Source organism: Bos indicus, chromosome 15, assembly GCF_029378745.1.
Source record: "Bos indicus isolate NIAB-ARS_2022 breed Sahiwal x Tharparkar chromosome 15, NIAB-ARS_B.indTharparkar_mat_pri_1.0, whole genome shotgun sequence".
NCBI classification, from domain to species: Eukaryota; Metazoa; Chordata; class Mammalia; order Artiodactyla; family Bovidae; genus Bos; species Bos indicus.
The window spans coordinates 78,876,716-78,897,456 of NC_091774.1; the positions used below are offsets into that span (position 1 = coordinate 78,876,716).

At 39.2% G+C, this 20,741-nt stretch overlaps 2 protein-coding genes across 2 annotated transcripts; both read left to right on the forward strand.

The window, feature by feature from the left end:
- The first annotated feature begins 5,118 nt into the window (after positions 1 to 5,118).
- Positions 5,119 to 6,045, forward strand: LOC109569069 (olfactory receptor 4C3D-like). The gene has a single exon (XM_019974392.2). The coding sequence runs from the start codon at positions 5,119 to 5,121 to the stop codon at positions 6,043 to 6,045; it is 927 nt and encodes a 308-aa protein (XP_019829951.2).
- An 11,627-nt stretch (positions 6,046 to 17,672) lies between these two features.
- Positions 17,673 to 18,599, forward strand: LOC109569070 (olfactory receptor 4C3D-like). The gene has a single exon (XM_019974393.2). It carries the CDS (start codon positions 17,673 to 17,675, stop codon positions 18,597 to 18,599), a length of 927 nt encoding a protein of 308 aa, XP_019829952.2.
- The last annotated feature ends 2,142 nt before the right edge of the window (positions 18,600 to 20,741 follow it).

The following is a 20,741-nucleotide window of genomic DNA, read 5'->3' on the forward strand; positions in this document are numbered from 1 at the left end:
AAACTCATGTCCATTGAGTTGGTAATGCCATCCAACCATCTCATCCTCTGTCATCCCCTTCTCCTCCCGCCCTCAATCTTTCCCAGCATCAGGGTCTTTTCAAATGAGTCAGGTCTTCACATCAGGTGGCCAAAGGATTGGAGTTTCAGCTTCAACATCAGTCCTTCCAATGAACACACAGGACTGGTCTCCTTTAGGATGGACTGGTTGGATCTCCTTGCAGTCCAAGGGACTCTCAAGAGTCTTCTCCAACACCATAGTTCAAAAGTATCAATTCTTCAGCGCTCAGCTTTCTTTAGAGTGCAACTCTCACATCCATACATGACTACTGGAAAAACCATAGCCTTGACTAGATGGACCTTTGTTGACAAAGTAATGTCTCTGCTTTTCAATATGCTGTCCAGGTTGGTCATAACTTTCCTTCCAAGGAGTAAATGTCTTTTAATTTCATGGCTGCAATCACCATCTGCAGTGATTTTGGAGCCCCCCAAAATAAAGTCTGACTCTTTCCACTGTTTCCCCATTTATTTCCCATGAAGTGGTGGGACTGGATGCCATGATCTTCGTTTTCTGAATGTTGAGCTTTAAGCCAACTTTTTCACTCTCCTCTTTCACTTTGATCAAGGGGCTTTTTAGTTCCTCTTCACTTTCTGCCATAAGGGTGGTGTCATCTGTGTATCTGAGGTTATTGATATTCCCCCTGGCAATCTTGATTCCAGCTTGTGCTTCTTCCAGCCCAGCATTTCTCATGATGTACTCTGCATATAAGTTAAATAAGCAGGGTGACAATATACAGCCTTGATGTACTCCTTTTCCTATTTGGAACCAGTCAGTTGTTCCATGTCCAGTTCTAACTGTTGCTTCCTAACCTGCATATAGGTTTCTCAAGAGGCAGGTCAGGTGGTCTGGTATTCCCATTTCTTTCAGAATTTTCCACGGTTTATTGTGATCCACACAGTCAAAGACTTTTGCATAATGAATTCATCAGAAATAGATATTTTTCTGGAATTCTCTTGCTTTTGTGATGATCTAGGAGATGTTGGCAATTTGACCTCTGGTTCCTCTGCCTTTTCTAAATCCAGCTTGAACATCTGGAAGTTCACAGTTGACGTACTGCTGAAGCCTGGCTTGCAGCATTTTAAGCATTACTTTACTAGCGTGTGAGATGCGTGCAATTGTGTGGTATTTTGAACACCCTTTGGAATTGCCTTTCTTTGGGATTGGAATGAAAACTGACCTTTTCAAGTTCTGTGGCCACTGCTGAGTTTTCCAAATTTGCTGGCATATTGAGTGCAGCACTTTCACAGCACCATCTTTCAGGATTTGAAATAGCTCCACTGGAATTCCATCACCTCCACTAGCTTTGTTCATAGTGATGCTTTCTAAGGCCCACTTGACTTCACATTCCAGAATGTCTGGCTCTAGGTGAGTGATCATACCATCATGATTATCTTGGCCATGAAGATCTTTTTTGTACAGTTCTTCTGTGTATTCTTGCCATGAACAGTAGATCAATTAAAAATAAAATATCATAATAAAAATTAAAACTAAAACACACATCTAAGTGTTTAATTTATATGGTATCAAATATTCAGACTCCATATTTAAGCTCATTTATTATCAAATATCCAGTTTATGGCTTCCCCAGTGACCCAGTGGTAAAGAATTTGCCTGACAATGAAGGAGATGCAAGCCATACAGCTTTGATTCCTGCAGGCTATAGTTCATGGGGATCACAAAGATTCAGACACCACTTTAACCACACACAAACACACAATTCAAGTTTACAAGTGGTCAAATTTTTCTCTTTTGAGATGATGCTTTGTTTTCATGGAGACTTACGGATGAAGTTTAAAATTAGTGAGGAACAGTGTAAAAGTTCCTGTCTGATGTTGTCACCTTATTTGAAATAATTGGTTTGTTGGCAAGACCTGTTAATGATAGGGAAATACCCATGAGTTCCAATTAGTCACAGAGAAGGTATTTCATAGATTTTGCCAACAAATAGGATATGTGGTAGTGCTTTTTAAGGCTTCTGCAAAGTTATGATTTATAAATGAAGAGACACTTACTGCAGCTGAGTTAGTTGATATTTTTATCTTATGGCTTTTACTTCTTTCCTGATCAACTAACAGCTGCCTGGGGCCTCGCCATGGACATATGTCAGACACTTTCATAGGTGAGATTAATTTTTTAGAAATCATATAATCATACATCTCAGGTTTAAATACATATTACAAATCATACAATCAACCCTCATCCAAGCTTACCTTAGATTTAAATCCCTTCTTCAGCATACAAATAATTACAAATCATACAATCAACCCTCATCCAAGCTTACCTTAGATTTAAATCCCTTCTTCAGCATACAAATAACAAGAAAGGTAGACTCAGCTATAGTACTACCAATTTAAAACTAAGAATATTTTGGAATTGTTTATTTCTTATTGATATATACTTAAATGGGCTACCCTGGTGGCTCAGATGGTAAAGAATCTGCCTGCTAATGGAGGAGACGTGAGTGCGATCCCTGAGTCAGGAACATCCCCTGCAGAAGGGAATGGCTGGCTACCCATTCCAGTATTCTTGCCTGGGGAATTCCATGGACAGAAGAGCCTGGAAGGCTACAGTCCATGGGGTTGCAAAGATTTGGACATAATGGAGTGACTAACACTTTCACTTTCTCCTTTCATATATTTAAATTAGTTGAATTAATAATATAATTAGTTGCAATTACATAAGTTAGAATAAATTTGCAAGTCAAATATGCATCCAAAATTTCCCTCACTTAATATTACAACTTTAGAGTTTTTTTACGACATTGCACAATTTTTAAAATGATCGCTCTTAAAAAGTATATAATATTCAAAGAGATGTACTTTTTATTATTCAACGAGATGTACAATTAAAAGGAATTTTAATCATCTTATTCCCGTGTTGAACATTCCATGTTGCTTCTAAAATTTCCACAGCTCTTACTAATAGTATTGGACAAATTTGTACATAGTGATTTTTCTCCTTTAAAAATATTTTACATTAAGGTTTATTCCTAAAAGATGCATTGCAGAGCCAAAGAAAAAATGAAAAAAAAGTAATTTATATTTTTTCATTGTTGTTTCTAAAATAGTTTCATAAACTATGTTTGATTCTTACTTTATTTACACTGTCCTCTTCTTTATCTGATGGGGGATCCCGCTAAAGAATGAGGAAATGCTGTGACAACGGTGCGTGTTGTTTCCACATGTGCATGAAAGTTTCATCTTAGATAATCTAAAATAAAGTTTTTCATTCACTTATCTTTACAAAGATATGCTCTATGAAATATATTTAATTGCATCTATTTCTCTTCTCCTTGGCAAATTTAAAACTGCAAATTTCTTGTTGTATTAGTCATGCACTATCTTGTAACCAGGAATGATGGATGCTGTTGGAAGATAGTAGAAGAAGGCGTGAGAATGCAAGTAGTAGAAACATAAAGGACCGGGAGGGTCGTTCCTACATGGATGGGTGAGCCGCTGCTGTTTGGTAACGGTAGGTCAGGCACTAAGGGCATTTAATAGCAGCACCATTTATGACTTTGTATGAATAAGCATACATTAATATACATAGTAAGTGTCCAGTAAATATTTGTTGACTGAGTGAACTTGTAGGAATAAATAGCAGTAACGGATTTTATATGTGTTTGTTGTAGTTGCTGCATATACACTTGTATGTATGGTGCATTACCTGTCTCTCTAGCAAGTTATTTCTGTTCTTCACATTAAATTTTTATTTACAGAACTTGAAAGTATTTCCTTTGCTTGAAAGATTTTTGTGTGTTGAACACCAATATGAATTTAGTTTCTTTTTTAATCAAAACTACTGAAGGTATGGGTTTCTCTGGTGGCTCAGATGGTAAAGAATCTGCTTGCAATATGGAAGACCTGGGTTCAGTCCCTGGTTTGGGAAGACCCCCTGGAGAAGGGGATGGCAAATCACTTCAGTATTCTTGCCTGGAGACTATCATGGACAGAGGAGCCTGAGGTCTGGCAGGCTACAGTCCATGGGGTTGCAAAGAGTCAGACACAACTGAACAACTCACACACACACAAACACACACACACACATACACTGAAGCAATGAATATACAGAATATGTTTATTAAATTATATGTGGAGCAGAATTTTGAAAAATAAAATAATCAATTAACATATCTACAAATTATCTTTAAAGTAAAATGATCCATAACATGCACTTTTCTAGAGACATTTAAATGCTTCCTCTGGAGAGTGTTCAGAAACTCTTAAACAGGAGTGCAGCTTCCCTTCAAATTTCTCATACAGTAGAGAGATTATAGATCAACAGAGCTGGAGAACAAGGGCATTTGAATTTCTGTTGAGTTTATGCTTTGGGGAAACAAGCATATCCTTACTTTTGGAGAATGACAATTTAATACCAAACATTTACTCATCACCTGCTAGGATTCAGGCACTGCGGACGTCATTCCCTGCACTCTAGTGGGACAGTAAGGAAACACGACTGAATAGTTTATGTGTTCTGATAGGTACCAGAAAGGTTGTTTCACCAAGGACTTATATATATATTCCCCTAAACTCCCTGTTTAGCTGATATTTCTTGATCATGTTTTTTCTTTGCAAAGTTAGGAGTTGAGATTGCAAACTGAAATTCCATCATGGAAAAGGGAATAACTCTTACCTGTGTACAGCAGTTCTTAGCCTATAAAATATATCTGAGAATTGTGATTTGTAACCTTACAGACACAGTGAAGGGCCTGAACAACTGAAAGGATGCAGCCAAGTCCAGTGGGGTCAGAACAAGAAGGAGAATTCAGATCTCAAGTAGATCTCCAGTGTTTTCTCAGTAAATTACACATCAAACTTGCCCTCCAGATGGTTTACAGGTGACTGGTGCTAGGTATCTGAAGAGATGGAAAGCTTTATGGAGGAAAAAAGAAAAAACTGAAGCAAGTACTGGGACAAACTGTCAAGGGCATACTCTACAGTCACAGTGATCGCACTATTTTGTTGTAAGTCAGACCACAATTCTTTGGTGATGAACGAGTATCATTCTTTGTTCCTCTGCAGGTAAGGCAGGCCCCAGGAAGCGGTTACTTGCTGAATGGATGTCTTCAGCCCTTCCAACAATGTGACTGAATTTGTCCTCCTGGGACTCACACAGAATCCACACGTGCAGAAAATACTCCTCATTGTCTTTCTGTTCATTTTCTTATTCACTGTTCTGTCCAACCTGCTCATAGTCATCACCATCTCCCTCAGCCCTACACTTTCTGCTCCCATGTACTTCTTTCTCACCTACTTGGCTTTATTAGATGCCTCCTTCACCTCAGTCACCACGCCTAAATTTATCATTGACCTGCTGTTCCAGAGGAGAACCATCTCCTGGCGAGGATGCCTGACTCAGATCTTTTTGGAACACTTCCTGGCAGCATCAGAGGCCATCGTCCTCATTGCCATGGCCTATGACCGCTATGTGGCCATCTGCAAGCCTCTGCACTACACGACCATCATGCGACAGGGGCTCTGCCAGCTCCTGGTGGTGGTGGCCTGGATAGGGGGGATCCTGCATGCCTCAGTGCAGATTCTCTTCACCACGGACTTGACCTTCTGTGGTCGCAATGTCATTGACCACTTCATGTGTGATTTCTTCTCACTGTTGGAACTCGCCTGCAGCGACACCTACAGGCTGGGAATGGTGGTGGCAGCCAACAGTGGGGGCATGTGCTTGCTCATTTTTACCATGCTGCTCATTTCCTACATAGTCATCCTGAGCTCCCTGAGATCCCACGGCTCTGAAGGACGACGCAGAGCTCTCTCTACATGCGGCGCCCACTTTACAGTAGTGGTGCTCTTTTTCGTGCCTTGTGTGTTCACCTACACACGCCCTGTGGCCACTTACCCTGTGGACAAGTGGGTGGCTATGTTCTTTGCAACCCTCACTCCCATGTTAAATCCTATTATTTACACAGTGAGAAACACAGAGGTGAAAAAAGCCATGAGGAGTCTGATGAAGAAGAGAGCAACTTAGGCTATTCAGGATACCAAGAAAATGATGATTTATATACATATACAGGGAGGATTATACATGCTGTAAATTGTGAATGTAAATTAGCAAATTTTGCAGACTATTGACAAAACAGCCTAGAAAGTAGGCACTTTGACAACTTTTTAAAATACTTTGCCAAGACTTCTATATTTTTACTCACAGTTTCAGAATAGCCAATGGCAAGAATATCAACAATAAACCCCTAGTTTATTGTAGAATATATTTTTTCCATTGTCTTCTTATTAATTTTTAAAAATTATTGAGATAAGTTACTTGGATGAAATGGATTTTTTCATATGACTTTCATGTCAGAAATCTTGTTTTTGCGGAGCCTCTGGGACAGCCAGTAAGGAATAGATATACTTAAATAGATGCATGGAGAGTTGGGGAAGTTTAAGAATCAGTGCTGAATTTTATATTAATTTTCCAAAATCAACAACATGAAACACCTAGAAAAAGAGATAATAATAACTCACAAACTATTCCTTTTTTTGGCACAAAAATTAAGCCAGAAAATTTGAAATTATTCTTTATTTGCTCTTATTTTATAAAGTATCTTCATGACTCATAGCTTTTCTTGAACATGAAGGAAATGTTTCTTTTTATGTCTCAAGGCTTGAGGAGCCATTTGAAACTAGAAGGGTAAGCGTCTTTTATTAAATTTCAATAGAAAATCATATGGGTAGATCCCAAAGCTCTACAAACTCTACATCTGATACATATATTTACATTACTTGAACCTTTTATTTATATTATCTGTCAAGCATCTGTGTTTCAGTTGATTTAGTCATGTACTAAGCTGGTGGTTTCATTATCATTAAACCCATTTGTTGCTGTTGTTTAGTTGTTAAGTCATGTCCAGCTCTTTTGCAACCCCATGGACTGTAGCCCACCAGGCTTCTCTGTCCATGGGATTTCCCAGGCAAGAATGCTGGAGTGGGTAGCCAGTCCCTTCTCCGAGGGATCTTCCTGACCCAGAGATTGAACCTGTGTCTCCTGCATTGACAAGCCAATTCTTTACCACTGAGCCACCTGGGAAGCCCTATTCCCCCCATTTTAAAGAAGCAAATTGAAGCCAAGGGAGTTTTACTAGTTTACTTGTCTCACCTCACATGCCCTTCCCCTATTAGTGTGTCAGGAACTATTACACTGGAATGTATCATCCTTTCAAAAGTTTCAGCTACAAGCTTCCAATCCAGGTCTTTAAAACCCAGTCTTCTTTCAAATGAGACAGGGCTGTCTGTGGTATGTTTAAGTATATCAGATCAGTTCATCAGTTCAGTTGTTCAGTTGTGTCTGACTGTACGACCCCATGGATTGCAGCACATCAGGAGAATAGATAAATTTATCTGCAGTCTTAATGGTTCACTTTGTCCTTTAAGAAGATGGTGTCAAATACACAAAAATAAACTCAAAATGGATTAAAGATCTTAATGTAAGACCAGAAACTATAAAACTCCTAGAGGAAAACATAGGCAAAACACTCTCTGACATAAATCACAGCAGGATCCTCTATGACCAACCTCCCAAATGGAAATAAAAGCAAAAATAAACAAATGGGACCTAATTAAACTTAAAAGCTTTTGCACAACGAAGGAAACTGTAAGCAAGGTGAAAAGCCTTCAGAATGGGAGAAAATAATAGCAAACGAAGCAACTGACAAATAATTAATATACAAGCAGCTCCTGCAGCTCAACTCCAGAAAAATAAACAACTCAATCAAAAAGTGGGCCAAAGATCTAACCAGACATTTCTCCAAAGGAGACATACAGATGGCTAAGAAACACATGAAAAGATGTTTAATATCACTCATTATCAGAGAAATGAAAATCAAAACCACAATGAGGTACCATTTCATGCCCGTCAGAATGGCTGCTATCCAAAAGTCTACAAACAATAAATGCTGGAGGGGGTGTGGAGAAAAGGGAACCCTCTTACACTGTTGGTAGGAATTCAAACTAGTACAGCCACTCTGGAGAACAGTGTGGAGATTCCTTAAAAAACTGGAAATAGAACTGCTATATGACCCAGTAATCCCACTGCTGGGCATACACACCAAGGAAATCAGAATTGAAAGAGACGCATGTATCCCAATGTTCATTGCAGCACTGTTTACAATATGGAAGCAACCTAGATGTCCATCAGCAGATGAATGGATAAGAAAGCTGTGGTACATATGCACAATGGGATATTGCTCAGCCATTAAAAAGAATGCATTTGAATCAGTTTTAATGAGGTGGATGAAACTGGAGCCTATTATACAGAGTGAAGTAAGACAGAAAGAAAAACACCAATACAGTATACTAACACACATATATGGCATTTAGAAAGATGGTAACGATGACCCTATATGCGAGACACTAAAAGAGACACAGATGTATAGAACAGTCTTTTGGACTCTGGGAGAAGGCGAGAGTGGGAAGATTTGAGAAAATAGCATTGAAACGTGTATATTATCATATGTGAAACAGATCGCCAGTCCAGGTTCGATGCATGAGACAGGGTGCTCAGGGCTGGTACACTGGGATGACCCTAAGGGATGGGATGGGGAGGGAAGTGGGAGGGGGGTTCAGGATGGGGAACACATGTACACCCATGGCTGATTCATGTCAACGTATGGCAAAAACCATGACAATATTGTAAAGTAATTAGTCTCCAATTAAAATAAATAAATTAATTTAAAAAATAATATAAAAAAGAAGATGGTGTCAAATATGTTGCAGACTTGTCTCACATGTAGTAATTTATTTCAGCAGTAAAAGCTTATTCGTTTCATGAAAGTTCAACTTATGCCACTTCCCTATTACAGAAGACAAACATTTCTATGGCAAAATTTACCTGTGATGGAAAGAAATCTGAAAAAGTGTACATATATATTTTTATATATAACTGAATCACTTTGCTCAGCAATTGAATCTAACACAACGTTGCAAATTAACTGTTCTTCTATTAGAAAATGGAAAAAAATATTTTTAATATCTCACTAATACGATTTTTTTAAGTAAAAGGAAAAATCCCCTTTGGATTAAAAAAAATTATTTTTTATTGAAAATAAGTACTAATGTTGCTGCTGCTAAGTCACTTCAGTCATGTCCGACTCTGTGCGACCCCATAGATGGCAGCCCACCAGGCTTCCTCGTCCCTGGGATTCTCTAGGCAAGAACACTGGAGTGGGCTGCCATTTCCTTATCCAATGCATGAAAGTGAAAAGTGAAAGTGAAGTCAGTTAGTCGTGTCTGACTGTAGCGACCCCATGGACTGTAGCCTACCAGGCTCCTCCGTCCATGGGATTTTCTAGGCAACAGTACTGGAGTGGGGTGCCATTGCCTTCTCCGAAGTACTAACGTAGGCCTTCATAAAAGCCATGTGGCTAAGGTGAACTTTCAGAAAGTGGGGATACCCACGCTACTAAACTATGCCTGTGGTCACACTGTGAAGTTTGTCTTTGAGGTATTCTTCCCTTATTTATTTATTTTTGGGGATGGTGGGGCTTTCTTCTCTTCATCTGTCTGTTGAACTCCATTTCCTAAGTTATTTGCACGTTTTAGGGTAATCTTGTGTGAAGTCAAACCATCTGATGACGTCTTTTCTGCAACTATGTTTCCCTTCAGGGGTTTTATGAAAAGAGGGATGTAATTGGATCAAGAAATAAAATTCAGTTTTCTTATTTCACAGGAAGTGTGACACGTGGGTAAAAGAGATGTTTAGAAGAAAGTAGAGCAACTCAGTCGCTGAGGAAATTGATCCTTGGTTTGGGCGTGAGGTAGAACCTTGAAGAGCTAAATAGGTGTTGTTTCTGCTGGAATGCTTCCATTATTTTACCATAGTGCTAACATCTATTATGGAAAAAGAGGGTTTCATAGTGTTAACATGTATTTCTGATGAAAAAAAAAAAAAAACTTTGGGAAAATTTGACTAATTAATGGAGAAAGTAATGTTCAGTGAATACAATGTGCCAGAGAGTTATGGCCGCTTGGGATACGCCGCTGAGTAATACAAACAAAGGTGTTTTTATGTGCAAGCAGAATTCCAGAGGGGTAATAGATGGATAATAAGCAAGTAAACAAGTAAATGAAAAGTATAATTTTGTTAGTAATGGTTAAAAAAAAGGCATTTTATAAGAGTGTGATACAGGAGAGAAGAATTAGATACATATTTGTGTAGTTGTGTAAATCCCACCTAGAATTTCACTTTCATAGAAATATAATCACACATGCTATCACTTTTTAAAAGTAGATTATTTAAAAACATGTGTTTGAATTGGGGATAATATCTTTCATCAAGCCTTCTTCACAGTCCAACTCTCACATCCATATATGACCACAGGTAAAATCATAGCCTTGACTAGATGGACCTGTGTTGACAAAGTAATGTCTCTGCTTTTCAATATGCTGTCTACGTTGGTCATAACTTTTCTTCCAAGGAGTAAGCGTCTTTTAATTTCATGGCTGCAATCACCATCTGCAGTGATTTTGGAGCCCCTTAAAATAAAGTCTGCCTGTGTTTCCACTGATTCCCCATCTATTTCCCGTGAAGTGATGGGACCAGATGCCATGATCTTCGTTTTCTGAATGTTGAGTTTTAAGCCAACATTTTCACTCTCCTTTTTCACTTTCATCAAGAGGCTTTTGAGTTCCTCTTCACTTTCTGCCATAAGGGTGGTGTCGTCTGCATATCTGAGGTTATTGATATTTCTCCCGGCAATCTTGATTCCAGCTTGTGCTTCTTCCAGCCCAGCATTTCTCATGATGTACTCTGTATAAAAGTTCAATAAACAGGGTGACAATATACAGCCTTGAGGTACTCCTTTTCCTGTTTGGAGCCAATCTGTTGTTCCATGTCCAGTTCTAACTGTTGCTTCCTGACCTGCCTACAGGTTTCTCAAGAGGCAGGTCAGGTGGTCTGGTATTCCCATCTCTTTCAGAATTTTCCACAATTTATTGTGATCCACATAGTCAAAGGCTTTGGCATAGTCAATAAAGCAGAAATAGATGTATTTCTGGAACTCTCTTGCTTTTTTGATGATCTGGCGGATGTCGGCAATTTTTTATCTGAATCCTCTGCCTTTTCTAAAACCAGCTTGAACATCAGGAAGTTCACGGTTCACATATTGCTGAAGCTTGGCTTGGAGAATTTTGATCATTACTTTATTAGCATGTGAGATGAGTGCAATTGTGAGGTTGTTCGAGCATTCTTTGGCATTGCCTTTCTTTGGGATTGGAATGAAAACTGACCTTTTCCAGTCCTGTGGCCCCTGCTGAGCTTTCCAAATTTGCTGGCATATTGAGTGCAGCACTTTCACAGCATCATCATTCAGGATTAGAAAGAGCTCAACTGGAATTCCATCACCTCCTCTAGCTTTGTTCTTAATGATGCCTTCTAAGGCCCACTTGACTTCACATTCCAGGATGTCTGGCTCTAGGTCAGTGATCACACCATTGTGATTATCTTGGTCTTGAAGATCTTTTTTGTACAGTTCTTCTGTGTATTCTTGCCATCTCTTCTTAATATCTTCTGCTTCTGTTAGGTCCATACCATTTCTGTCCTTTATCAAGCCCATCTTTGCATGAAATGTTCCCTTGGTATCTCTAATTTTCATGAAGCGATCTCTAGTCTTTCCCATTCTGTTGTTTTCCTCTATTTCTTTGCATTGATCCCTGAGGAAGGCTTTCTTGTCTCTTCTTGCTATTCTTTGGAACTCTGCATTCAGATGTTTATATCTTTCCTTTTCTCCTTTGCTTTTCACTTCTCTTCTTTTCACAGCTATTTGTAAGGCCTCCCCAGACAGCCATTTTGCTTTTTTGCATTTCTTTTCTATGGGGATGGTCTTGAACCCTGTCTCCTGTACAGTGTCATGAGCCTCATTCCATAGTTCATCAGGCACTCTATCTATAAGATCTAGGCCCTTAAATCTATTTCTCACTTCCACTGTATAATCATAAGGGATTTGATTTAGGTCATACCTGAATGGTCTAGTGGTTTTCCCTACTCTTCAATTTAAATCTGAATTTGGCAATAAGGAGTTCATGATCTGAGCCACAGTCAGCTCCTGGTCTTGTTTTTGTTGACTATAGAGCTTCTCCACCTTTGACTGCAAAGAATATAATAAATCTGATCTTGGTGTTGGCCATCTGATGATGTCCATGTGTAGAGTCTTCTCTTGTGTTGTTGGAAAAGGGTGTTTCATGACCAGTCCATTCTCCTGGTAAAATTCTATTAGCTTTTGCCCTGCTTCATTTTGTACTCCAAGGACAAATTTGCCTGTTATTCCAGGTTTTTCTTGACTTCCTACTTTTCCATTCCAGTCCCCTGTAATGAAAGGGACATCTTTTTTGGGTGTTAGTTCAAGAACTTTTTTATGTATTCATAGAACCATTTAACTTCCAGTTCTTCAGCATTACTGGTCAGAGTATATACTTGGATTACCATGATATTGAGTGGTTTATGTTGGAAATGAATAGAGATCATTTTGTTGTTTTTGAGATTGCATCCAAGTACTGCATTTCTGACTCTTGTTGACTATGTTGGCTATTCTCTTTCCTCTAAGGGATTCTTGCCCACAGCAGTAAATATAATGGTCATCTGAGTCAAATTCACGCATTCCAGTCCATTTCAGTTTGCTGATTCCTTAAACGTTGACGTTCACCCTTGCCATCTCCTGTTTGCCCATTTCCAATTTGCCTTGATTCATGGACCTGACACTCTAGGTTCCTATGCAGTACTGCTCTGTACGGCATTGGACCTTGCTTCCGTCACCAGTCCCAGCCACAGCTGGGTATTGTTTTTCTTTTGCTCCGTCTCTTCCTTCTTTCTGGAGGTATTTCTGCACTGATGTTCAGTAGCATGTTGGGCACCTACTGACCTGGGGAGTTCATCTTTCAGGGTAGTATCTTTTTGCCTTTTTATACTGTTCATGGGGTTCTCAAGGCAAGAATAAGGAAGTGGTTTGCCAGTCCCTTCTCCAGTGGACCACATTTTGTCAGAACTCTCCACCATGACCCATCTGTCTTGGGTGGCCCTACACAGCATGGCTTAGTTTCATTGAGTTAGATAAGGCTGTGGTCCATGTGATTAGATTGGTTAGTTTTCTGTGATTGTGGTTTCAGACTCTGCCCTCTGATGCCTTCTCTAAGGGCCTACCATCTTACTGGGGTTTCTCTAACCTTGGATGTGGGGTATCTCTTTATGATTGCTCCGGAAAAGGATAGCTACTGCTCCTTACCTTGAACATGAGATATCTCCTCATGGCCTCTGCTACTGACCTTGGATGTGGGGTATCTCCTCTTGGCTGCTTGCCTGGCTTTATATAAAAGTATTTCTGAATGGAATTGAATTTTGTTACCAAACAACTTTAATATCAGTTTTATCTCTTTTACTAGATAATTATAATGGGCCTTGCAGTTGGTGGCAATATATGAGTATCATGATACTTTAGTCATAAAAACATAATTTAATGATAATAGTCCTTAACCAGGATTTAATGGCCTGACTTCTTATTTCTCCATGGTAGATGTGTTCCTTTTCCCTTTTTTATGTTTTTCTATATAAATTCTGAATATTATTTGCTACTTTTAATGCCTATATGGATATTACAGGATTACACTTAAATGACAAGTGCATTTTATCATTTCAGAATACAATTTAAAAATATATTTATTTTCATCATTATCATGTTCATCTATTTCCACAATTGACAGAAGAAACACTACTTTGAAGAAGTACCATAAAATGTATCTGGTATGAAGCACTAAATTTATAATGAGGTTCATAATTATCACTTAACATACAGCTGAATGCAATATTCAGAAATTATGGCTACTGTGAATGGTCGTTAATGTTATTTAGTAGTGTCCTAGTCTTTGCTAGGAGAAGGCAATGACACCCCACTCCAGTACTCTTGCCTGGAGAATCCCATGGGCGGAGGAGCCTGGTGGGCTGCTGTCTACGGGGTCTCGAAGAGCTGGACACGACTGAGCGACTTCACTTTCACTTTTCACTTTCATGCATTGGAGAAGGAAATGGCAACCCACTCCAGCGTTCTTGCCTGGAGAATCCAAGGGACAGCGGAGCCTAGTGGGCTGCCGTCTATGGGGTGGCACAGAGTTGGACACGACTGAAGCGACTTAGCACCAGCAGCAGCAGTCTTTGCTATTCCATGGATAGCCCTCTAGCCCTCTAGGCCTCCAGGTTCCTCTGTCTATGGGATTTCCTAGGCAAAGATACTGGAATGGGTTGATATTTCCTTTTCCGGGGGATCTTCCTGACCCAAGGATTGAACATGTCTCCTGCACTGGCAGACAGATTCTTTACTGCTCAGGCAACAGAGAAGCCTATCATGAATGGTAGATCAGTTAAAATAAAATTATTGTTAAGTCATTAAGCTGTGTCTGACTCTTTGCGACTCCATTGCCTACAGCATGCCAGGCTTCCCTGTCTTTCACTGTCTCTGGGAGTTTGCTCAGTTTATGTTCATTGAGTAGGTGACGCTATCTAACTATCTCTTCAAAATCAAATCACATAATAAATATTTAAAAATCTGATAGTAATGCACTGAAACATTTAATTTATAAGTACCAAATACTCAGACTCTGTATTTAAGCTCATTTTCTATCAAATAATCAAGTCCATAAGTGCTGAACTTGTTGCTATGTTTTTCTTTTGTGACTATGTTTTACAGAATCTGCCCAAATGCCGGAGACCTGGTATCAATTTCTATGTTGGGAAGATCCTCTGGAGTAGGAAATGGCAACCTGATCTAGTACTGTTGCCTGGAGAATCCCATGGACAGAGGAGTCTGATTGGCTACAGTCCAAGGGGTCGCAAAGAGTCAGACATGACTGAGTAACTAACCCTTTTCACTTTATTTTCACACAGACTTAAAGATGAAGCTTAAAATTAAAAAGGAATACTATAAAAGCACTTCTCTGATGTGGTTATGAAATAATTGGATTGTTAGCAAGACCTGCTAATGCTGGAAAAATACCCTTGAGTTCCAATTAGCCACACGTAAGACGCTTCATAGACTTTGCCCACAAATAGGATGTGTCCTAGTGCTTTTAAGACGTATCCAAACGTACAATCAAGAGACACTGAGTTAGTTGAAATTTTTAATCTTATGACTTTACTTCTTTCCAGGGGAACTACCAGCTGCCTGGGGCCTGGTCATGGCGCCAGGTCAGACATTTTCGTAGGTGAGATTATGTTTTGAAATCGCATAATCCTATATTCTCAGGTATAAATGTATGTTTCAAATCATATAATCACTCCTCATCCAAATTTACCTGAGGTTTAAACCTTCTTCAGCATACAAGACATCAAGACAGGTGGAATAGACTACAGTACTAAGCAATTTAGAAGGAAAAATATTTTAGAATCTTTTTTCTTATTGACATGTATTTAAATTAGTTGAGCTAATAATATAATTAGCTACAATGAAGAAGTTAGAATAACTATACAATTAAAATAGGCACCAAAATTTTTCCTCACTTAATATTACAACTGATAATTTTTTCATGATATTGCACAATTTTAAAAGCATCTCTAAAAACTAAATATTATTCAAAAGGATCCACTATAGATTATCCTTTCTCTACTGTGGAACATTTCACACCCTTTCTAAATTTTCCCACAGCTGCTAGTGATTATGTTGAACATACTTGTGCATAATGATGCTTCTCTTAAAATATTTAAATATTTAATATTAATATTTATTATTAATATTATTATTAATATTAATATTTAAATTTAATATTTAAATATTAAAATAAAAAAAATAAAAAATTAACCTTTATTCCTAGAAAATGTATTATGGAGCCAAAGAAAAATTTAAGAAGCAATTTATTTTGTTTCATAGTTGTTTGTAAAGCATTTCTATGAATTGTGTCTAATTCTTAGTTTATTTACACTGTCTCTTCTTTGATCTGCTGGGAGATCCCACTAAAGAAGGAGGAAGTTCAGTGAAGCCGCTGCATTGTGTTCCCACATATGCACACAATTTTCATCTTGGAAAATTAAAAAACAAAATAGTTTCTGTTTATTTTGAAAGGACATGCTATATGGAATATGTTTAATCATACTTATTTCTCTTCTCTTTGGCAAATTTATAACCCAAATTGTATTAGTAACACATCCTGTAACCAGGACTGATGGGAGACGGGTGCTGTGGGAAGATAGGAGAAGAAGGCATGAGAATGCATGGAGCAGAAACACAGAGGATGGGAAGGTCGTGCAGGTCATGGATAAACGTGCTGCCGCTTTAACGATACAATTTCAGGAAGTAAGTTCATTCAATAACATCGCTTTTCATGATTTCATGTGAGCAACATTCACTAATGTGCACAGCAAGGGTTCAGTAAATATTTGTTTGATGAAGGAATCTGTAGTAGGAGTTAATAGTAAGTAATGGATTTATACATGTTTTGATAGTTGGTGTATTGATATACATGTTTATATGTATAGTGTATTAGGCATCACTGTAATTTATCTAGCAGAGTATTTCTTTCTGTTCTCTTTGTTAAATTTTGATTGTTAGAGCTTTGAAAATAAGGATTTCCTATGCTTGATAAATCCTTTTGTGTTGAACATCTATGAAAGGGTTTATGTTTTAACCCAAGTTTTCTAAAGCTATAAATTTATAGAATATGACTATGTTAAATTGTATGTGGAGCAGAATTTTGAAGAATAAAAAAAATCAATAAACAAAACACCATCTTGAAAGAAAAATGACCCAATATGTGCACTTTCTTAGAAGCAATTAAATACTTTCATGGTTACTCTAGGGAATGTGTCAGAAACTGTTATCCTGGAGTATAGCTTCTTTTCAAATGTTTATCTGTTTCTTATAAAGTAGAGAGTTTACAGATAAACAGAGCTGAAGGACAAGAGTACTTGAATTCTGCTGAGTTTATGTTTTGGGGAAGCCGACATAAGCTTACCCTTAGAGAATGGCCATTCAATACCAGCCTTTACTCATCACCCATTAGGTTTCAGGCACTGCAGACATGCCAGGCACTCTGGGAAGTGAGGAATAGCTTATCTGTCCTGGTAGGTACAAGGGCGCATGCATCTCCAAGGACTTATACACACCTCACTAAATTCCCTCCATGTGATAGATATTTCTTGATCATATTTTTTTCTTTCCACAGTTTGACCTGCGGGTTGGAATATAAATTCTCATGGAAGAGGGAATAACTCTTGCCTGTGTATAGCACTTCTTAGCTTTCAAGATACCTCTGAAAATTGCAATTTGTTACCTCACAGACACAGAGTAGGGCTTGGGAAGCATGGGCCACTGAGGTGACTCAGTCCAATGGAGTTGGAACCAGTAGGAGAATCCAAATCTCATGTAGACAGCCTCCACATGTCTCATGCAGACAGTGTTTTCCTGACAAATTACACATCAAATGCGGGCCTACTGATGTGTTACCGGTGGCAGGTACTACATGTCTGAAGAGATGCAAAATACCATGGGGAAAAGAAGAAAGACTTGAAACGAGTACAGGGTAAAGGTCCCAAGGGCACAGTGACTATTTTGTCCTAAGAAAGTCAGATCCCAAGGCTTTCTGATTAATGAGTATCATTCTTGATCCCGGGAAGCTGTGGCTTACTGAATGGATGTCCTCAGGCCTCCCAACAATGTGACAGAATTTGTTCTCCTGGGACTCACACAGAATCCACACGTGCAGAAAATACTCTTCATTGCCTTTCTGTTCATTTTCCTCTTCACTGTGCTGGCCAACCTGCTCATTGTCATCACCATCGCCCTCAGCCCCACGCTTTCTGCTCCCATGTACTTCCTTCTGACTTACTTGGCCTTCTTAGATGCCTCCTTCACATCTGTTACCACCCCCAAATTGATTGTTGACCTACTTCATCAAAGAGGAATCATCTCCTGGCGAGGATGCTTGACTCAGGTCTTTTTAGAACACTTTCTGGCAGCATCAGAGGTCATCGTCCTCACCGTCATGGCCTATGACCGCTATGTGGCCATCTGTAAGCCTCTGCACTACACGACCATCATGCGACAGGGGCTCTGCCGGCTCCTGGTGGTGGTGGCCTGGATAGGGGGGATCCTGCATGCCTCAGTGCAGATTCTTTTCTTGATGGACTTGACCTTCTGTGGTCCCAATGTCATTGACCACTTCACGTGTGATTTCTTCTCCCTGTTGGAACTTGCCTGCAGTAACACCTACATACCTGGAATGGTGGTGGCAGCCAACAGTGGGGGCATGTGCTTGCTCATTTTTTCCATGCTGCTCATTTCCTACATAGTCATCCTGAGCTCCCTGAGATCCCACGGCTCTGAAGGACGACGCAGAGCTCTCTCTACATGCGGCGCCCACTTTACAGTAGTGGTGCTCTTTTTTCTGCCTTGTGTGTTCACCTACACACGTCCTGTGGCCACTTACCCTGTGGACAAGTGGGTGACTATGTTCTCTGCAATCCTCACTCCCATGTTGAATCCTATCATTTACACAGTGAGAAACGTGGAGGTGAAAAAAGCCATGAGGAATCTGTTGAAGAGAAGAGTAGTTTAGGTTGTTCAGAATGCCAATAAAGTGATGATTTATATACATAGGGATGATTAAGTGTGAGTACTCAGTTGCTAAGTCATGTCAGACTCTTTGCAGCCCCATAGACTGTCACCAGCCAGACTCCTCTGTCTGTCGGATTTCTCAGGCAAGAATACTGGAGAGGCTTGCCATTTCCTTCACCAGAGGATCCGTGCAACCCTTGGGATCAAACTAGCATCTTCTGCATTGGCAGGCAGATTCTTTACTGTTGAGCCACCAGGAAAGTCCATGTTGTTTTTGTTGTTCAGTCACTAAGTTGAGTCTGGTCTTTGCCATCTCATGGACGGTAGCATGCCAGGCTCCTCTATCCTCCACTATCTCCTGGATTTTCTCAGATTCATGTCCATTGAGTCAGTGATGTAATCTCACCATCTTATCTTCTGCTGCCTCTTTTCTCCTTTTGCCTTCAATCTTTCCTATCATCAAGGTCTTTTCCAATGAGTTGATCCTTTCTATCAGATTGCCAAAGTACTGGAGCTTCAGCTACAGCATCAGTTCTTCCAGTTAATAGTTAGGGTTGATTTCCTGTATGAATGATTTCTTTCATCTCCATGCAGTCCAAGAGAGTCTCAAGAGTCTTCTCCAACACCACAGTTCAAAAGCACTAATTCTTCAGCACGCAGCCTTCTTTACCCTCACATCCATACATGAGTACTGGAAACTCCATAGCTTTGGCCATATGGACATTTGCTTGCAAAGTGACATCTCTGTTTTTTAATATGCTATAGGTATGTCATAGCTTTCCTTCCAGGGAGCAGTTGTCTTTTAATTTCATGGCTGCAGTCAAATTCTGCAATGAATCAATCTGATTGTGATATTGACCATATGGTGATGTCCATATTTAGAGTCATCTCTTGGGTCATTTAAAAGGGTGTTTGCTTTGGTCAGTGTATTTTCTTGACAAAACTCTGTTAGCCTTTGCCCTTTTTCATTTTATACTCCAAGACCAAACTTGCCTGTTATTCTGAATATCTCCTGACTTTCTGCTTTTGCATTCCCATCCCCTATGATAAAAAGGATATCTTTTTTTTGATATTAGACCTAGAAGGTCTTATAGGTCCTCACAGAACCAATCAACTTCACCTTCTTCAGCTTCAGTAGTTGGGACACCAACTTGCACTACACTGATGCTAAATGGTTTGCCTTGGAAGCAAACTGAGATGATTCTGTTGTTTTAGAGATTGCCCAAACACTGCATTTCTTACTCTTTTTTCTAACTCTGAGGGCTACTCCATTTATTCTAAGGATTCTTGTCCACAGTAGTAGACATAATTGTCATCTTAATTAAATTCAAGTCCCTTTTAGTTCATTGTTTCCTAAGATGTCTATGTTCAATCTTGCCATCTCCTGCTTGACCACATCCAATTAACCGTGAACCATGGACGTAACACTCCAGGTTTCTATGCGATATTTTTCCTTACAACATCGGACTGTACTTTTACCACCGGATGCATCCACAATTGAGTATCATTTTTGCTTTGGCCCAGCTGCTTCGTTCTTCCTGAAGCTGTTAGTAATTGCCCTCTGTGCTTCCCCGGTAGCATATTGGATACCTTCTGACTGGGGGGCTCATCTTCTACTGTCATATCTTTTTGCCTTTTCATACCATTCATGGGGTTCCCCTGGTAGGTTGCCATTTTTTCCTCCAGTGGACCACATTTTGTCAGAACTCTTCACTATGATCCATCCATCTTGGGTGGCCCTGCATGGCATGGCTTATAGCTCGCTTATAGCTTCATTGAGTTGTGCAAACTGCTTTGTCAAGACAAGGCTGTGATCCACAAAGGGACTGAATAAGACTATAACTACTTTATTAAATTGTCACTATCTCTGTTGTGAAATCTATTATATGAATATAGTACTCATGCAAGAAGAAACTTTCATATGATATTACCCTGTTTTATTAATTACAGTGTCCTCAGCCATAACATATTCTGTGTATTAAAATAGGTAGTACTATCAAATTTAATAATTGGATAAATATTTAAATACTGTATCTGAATTGATGGTAAATTTGTATATATAGACTGAACATCAAGGCAGAGTATATTGAATACTAAATAAAAAGGGAGAAAAACTTGCAATGACAAGTAGAAAAATACATGA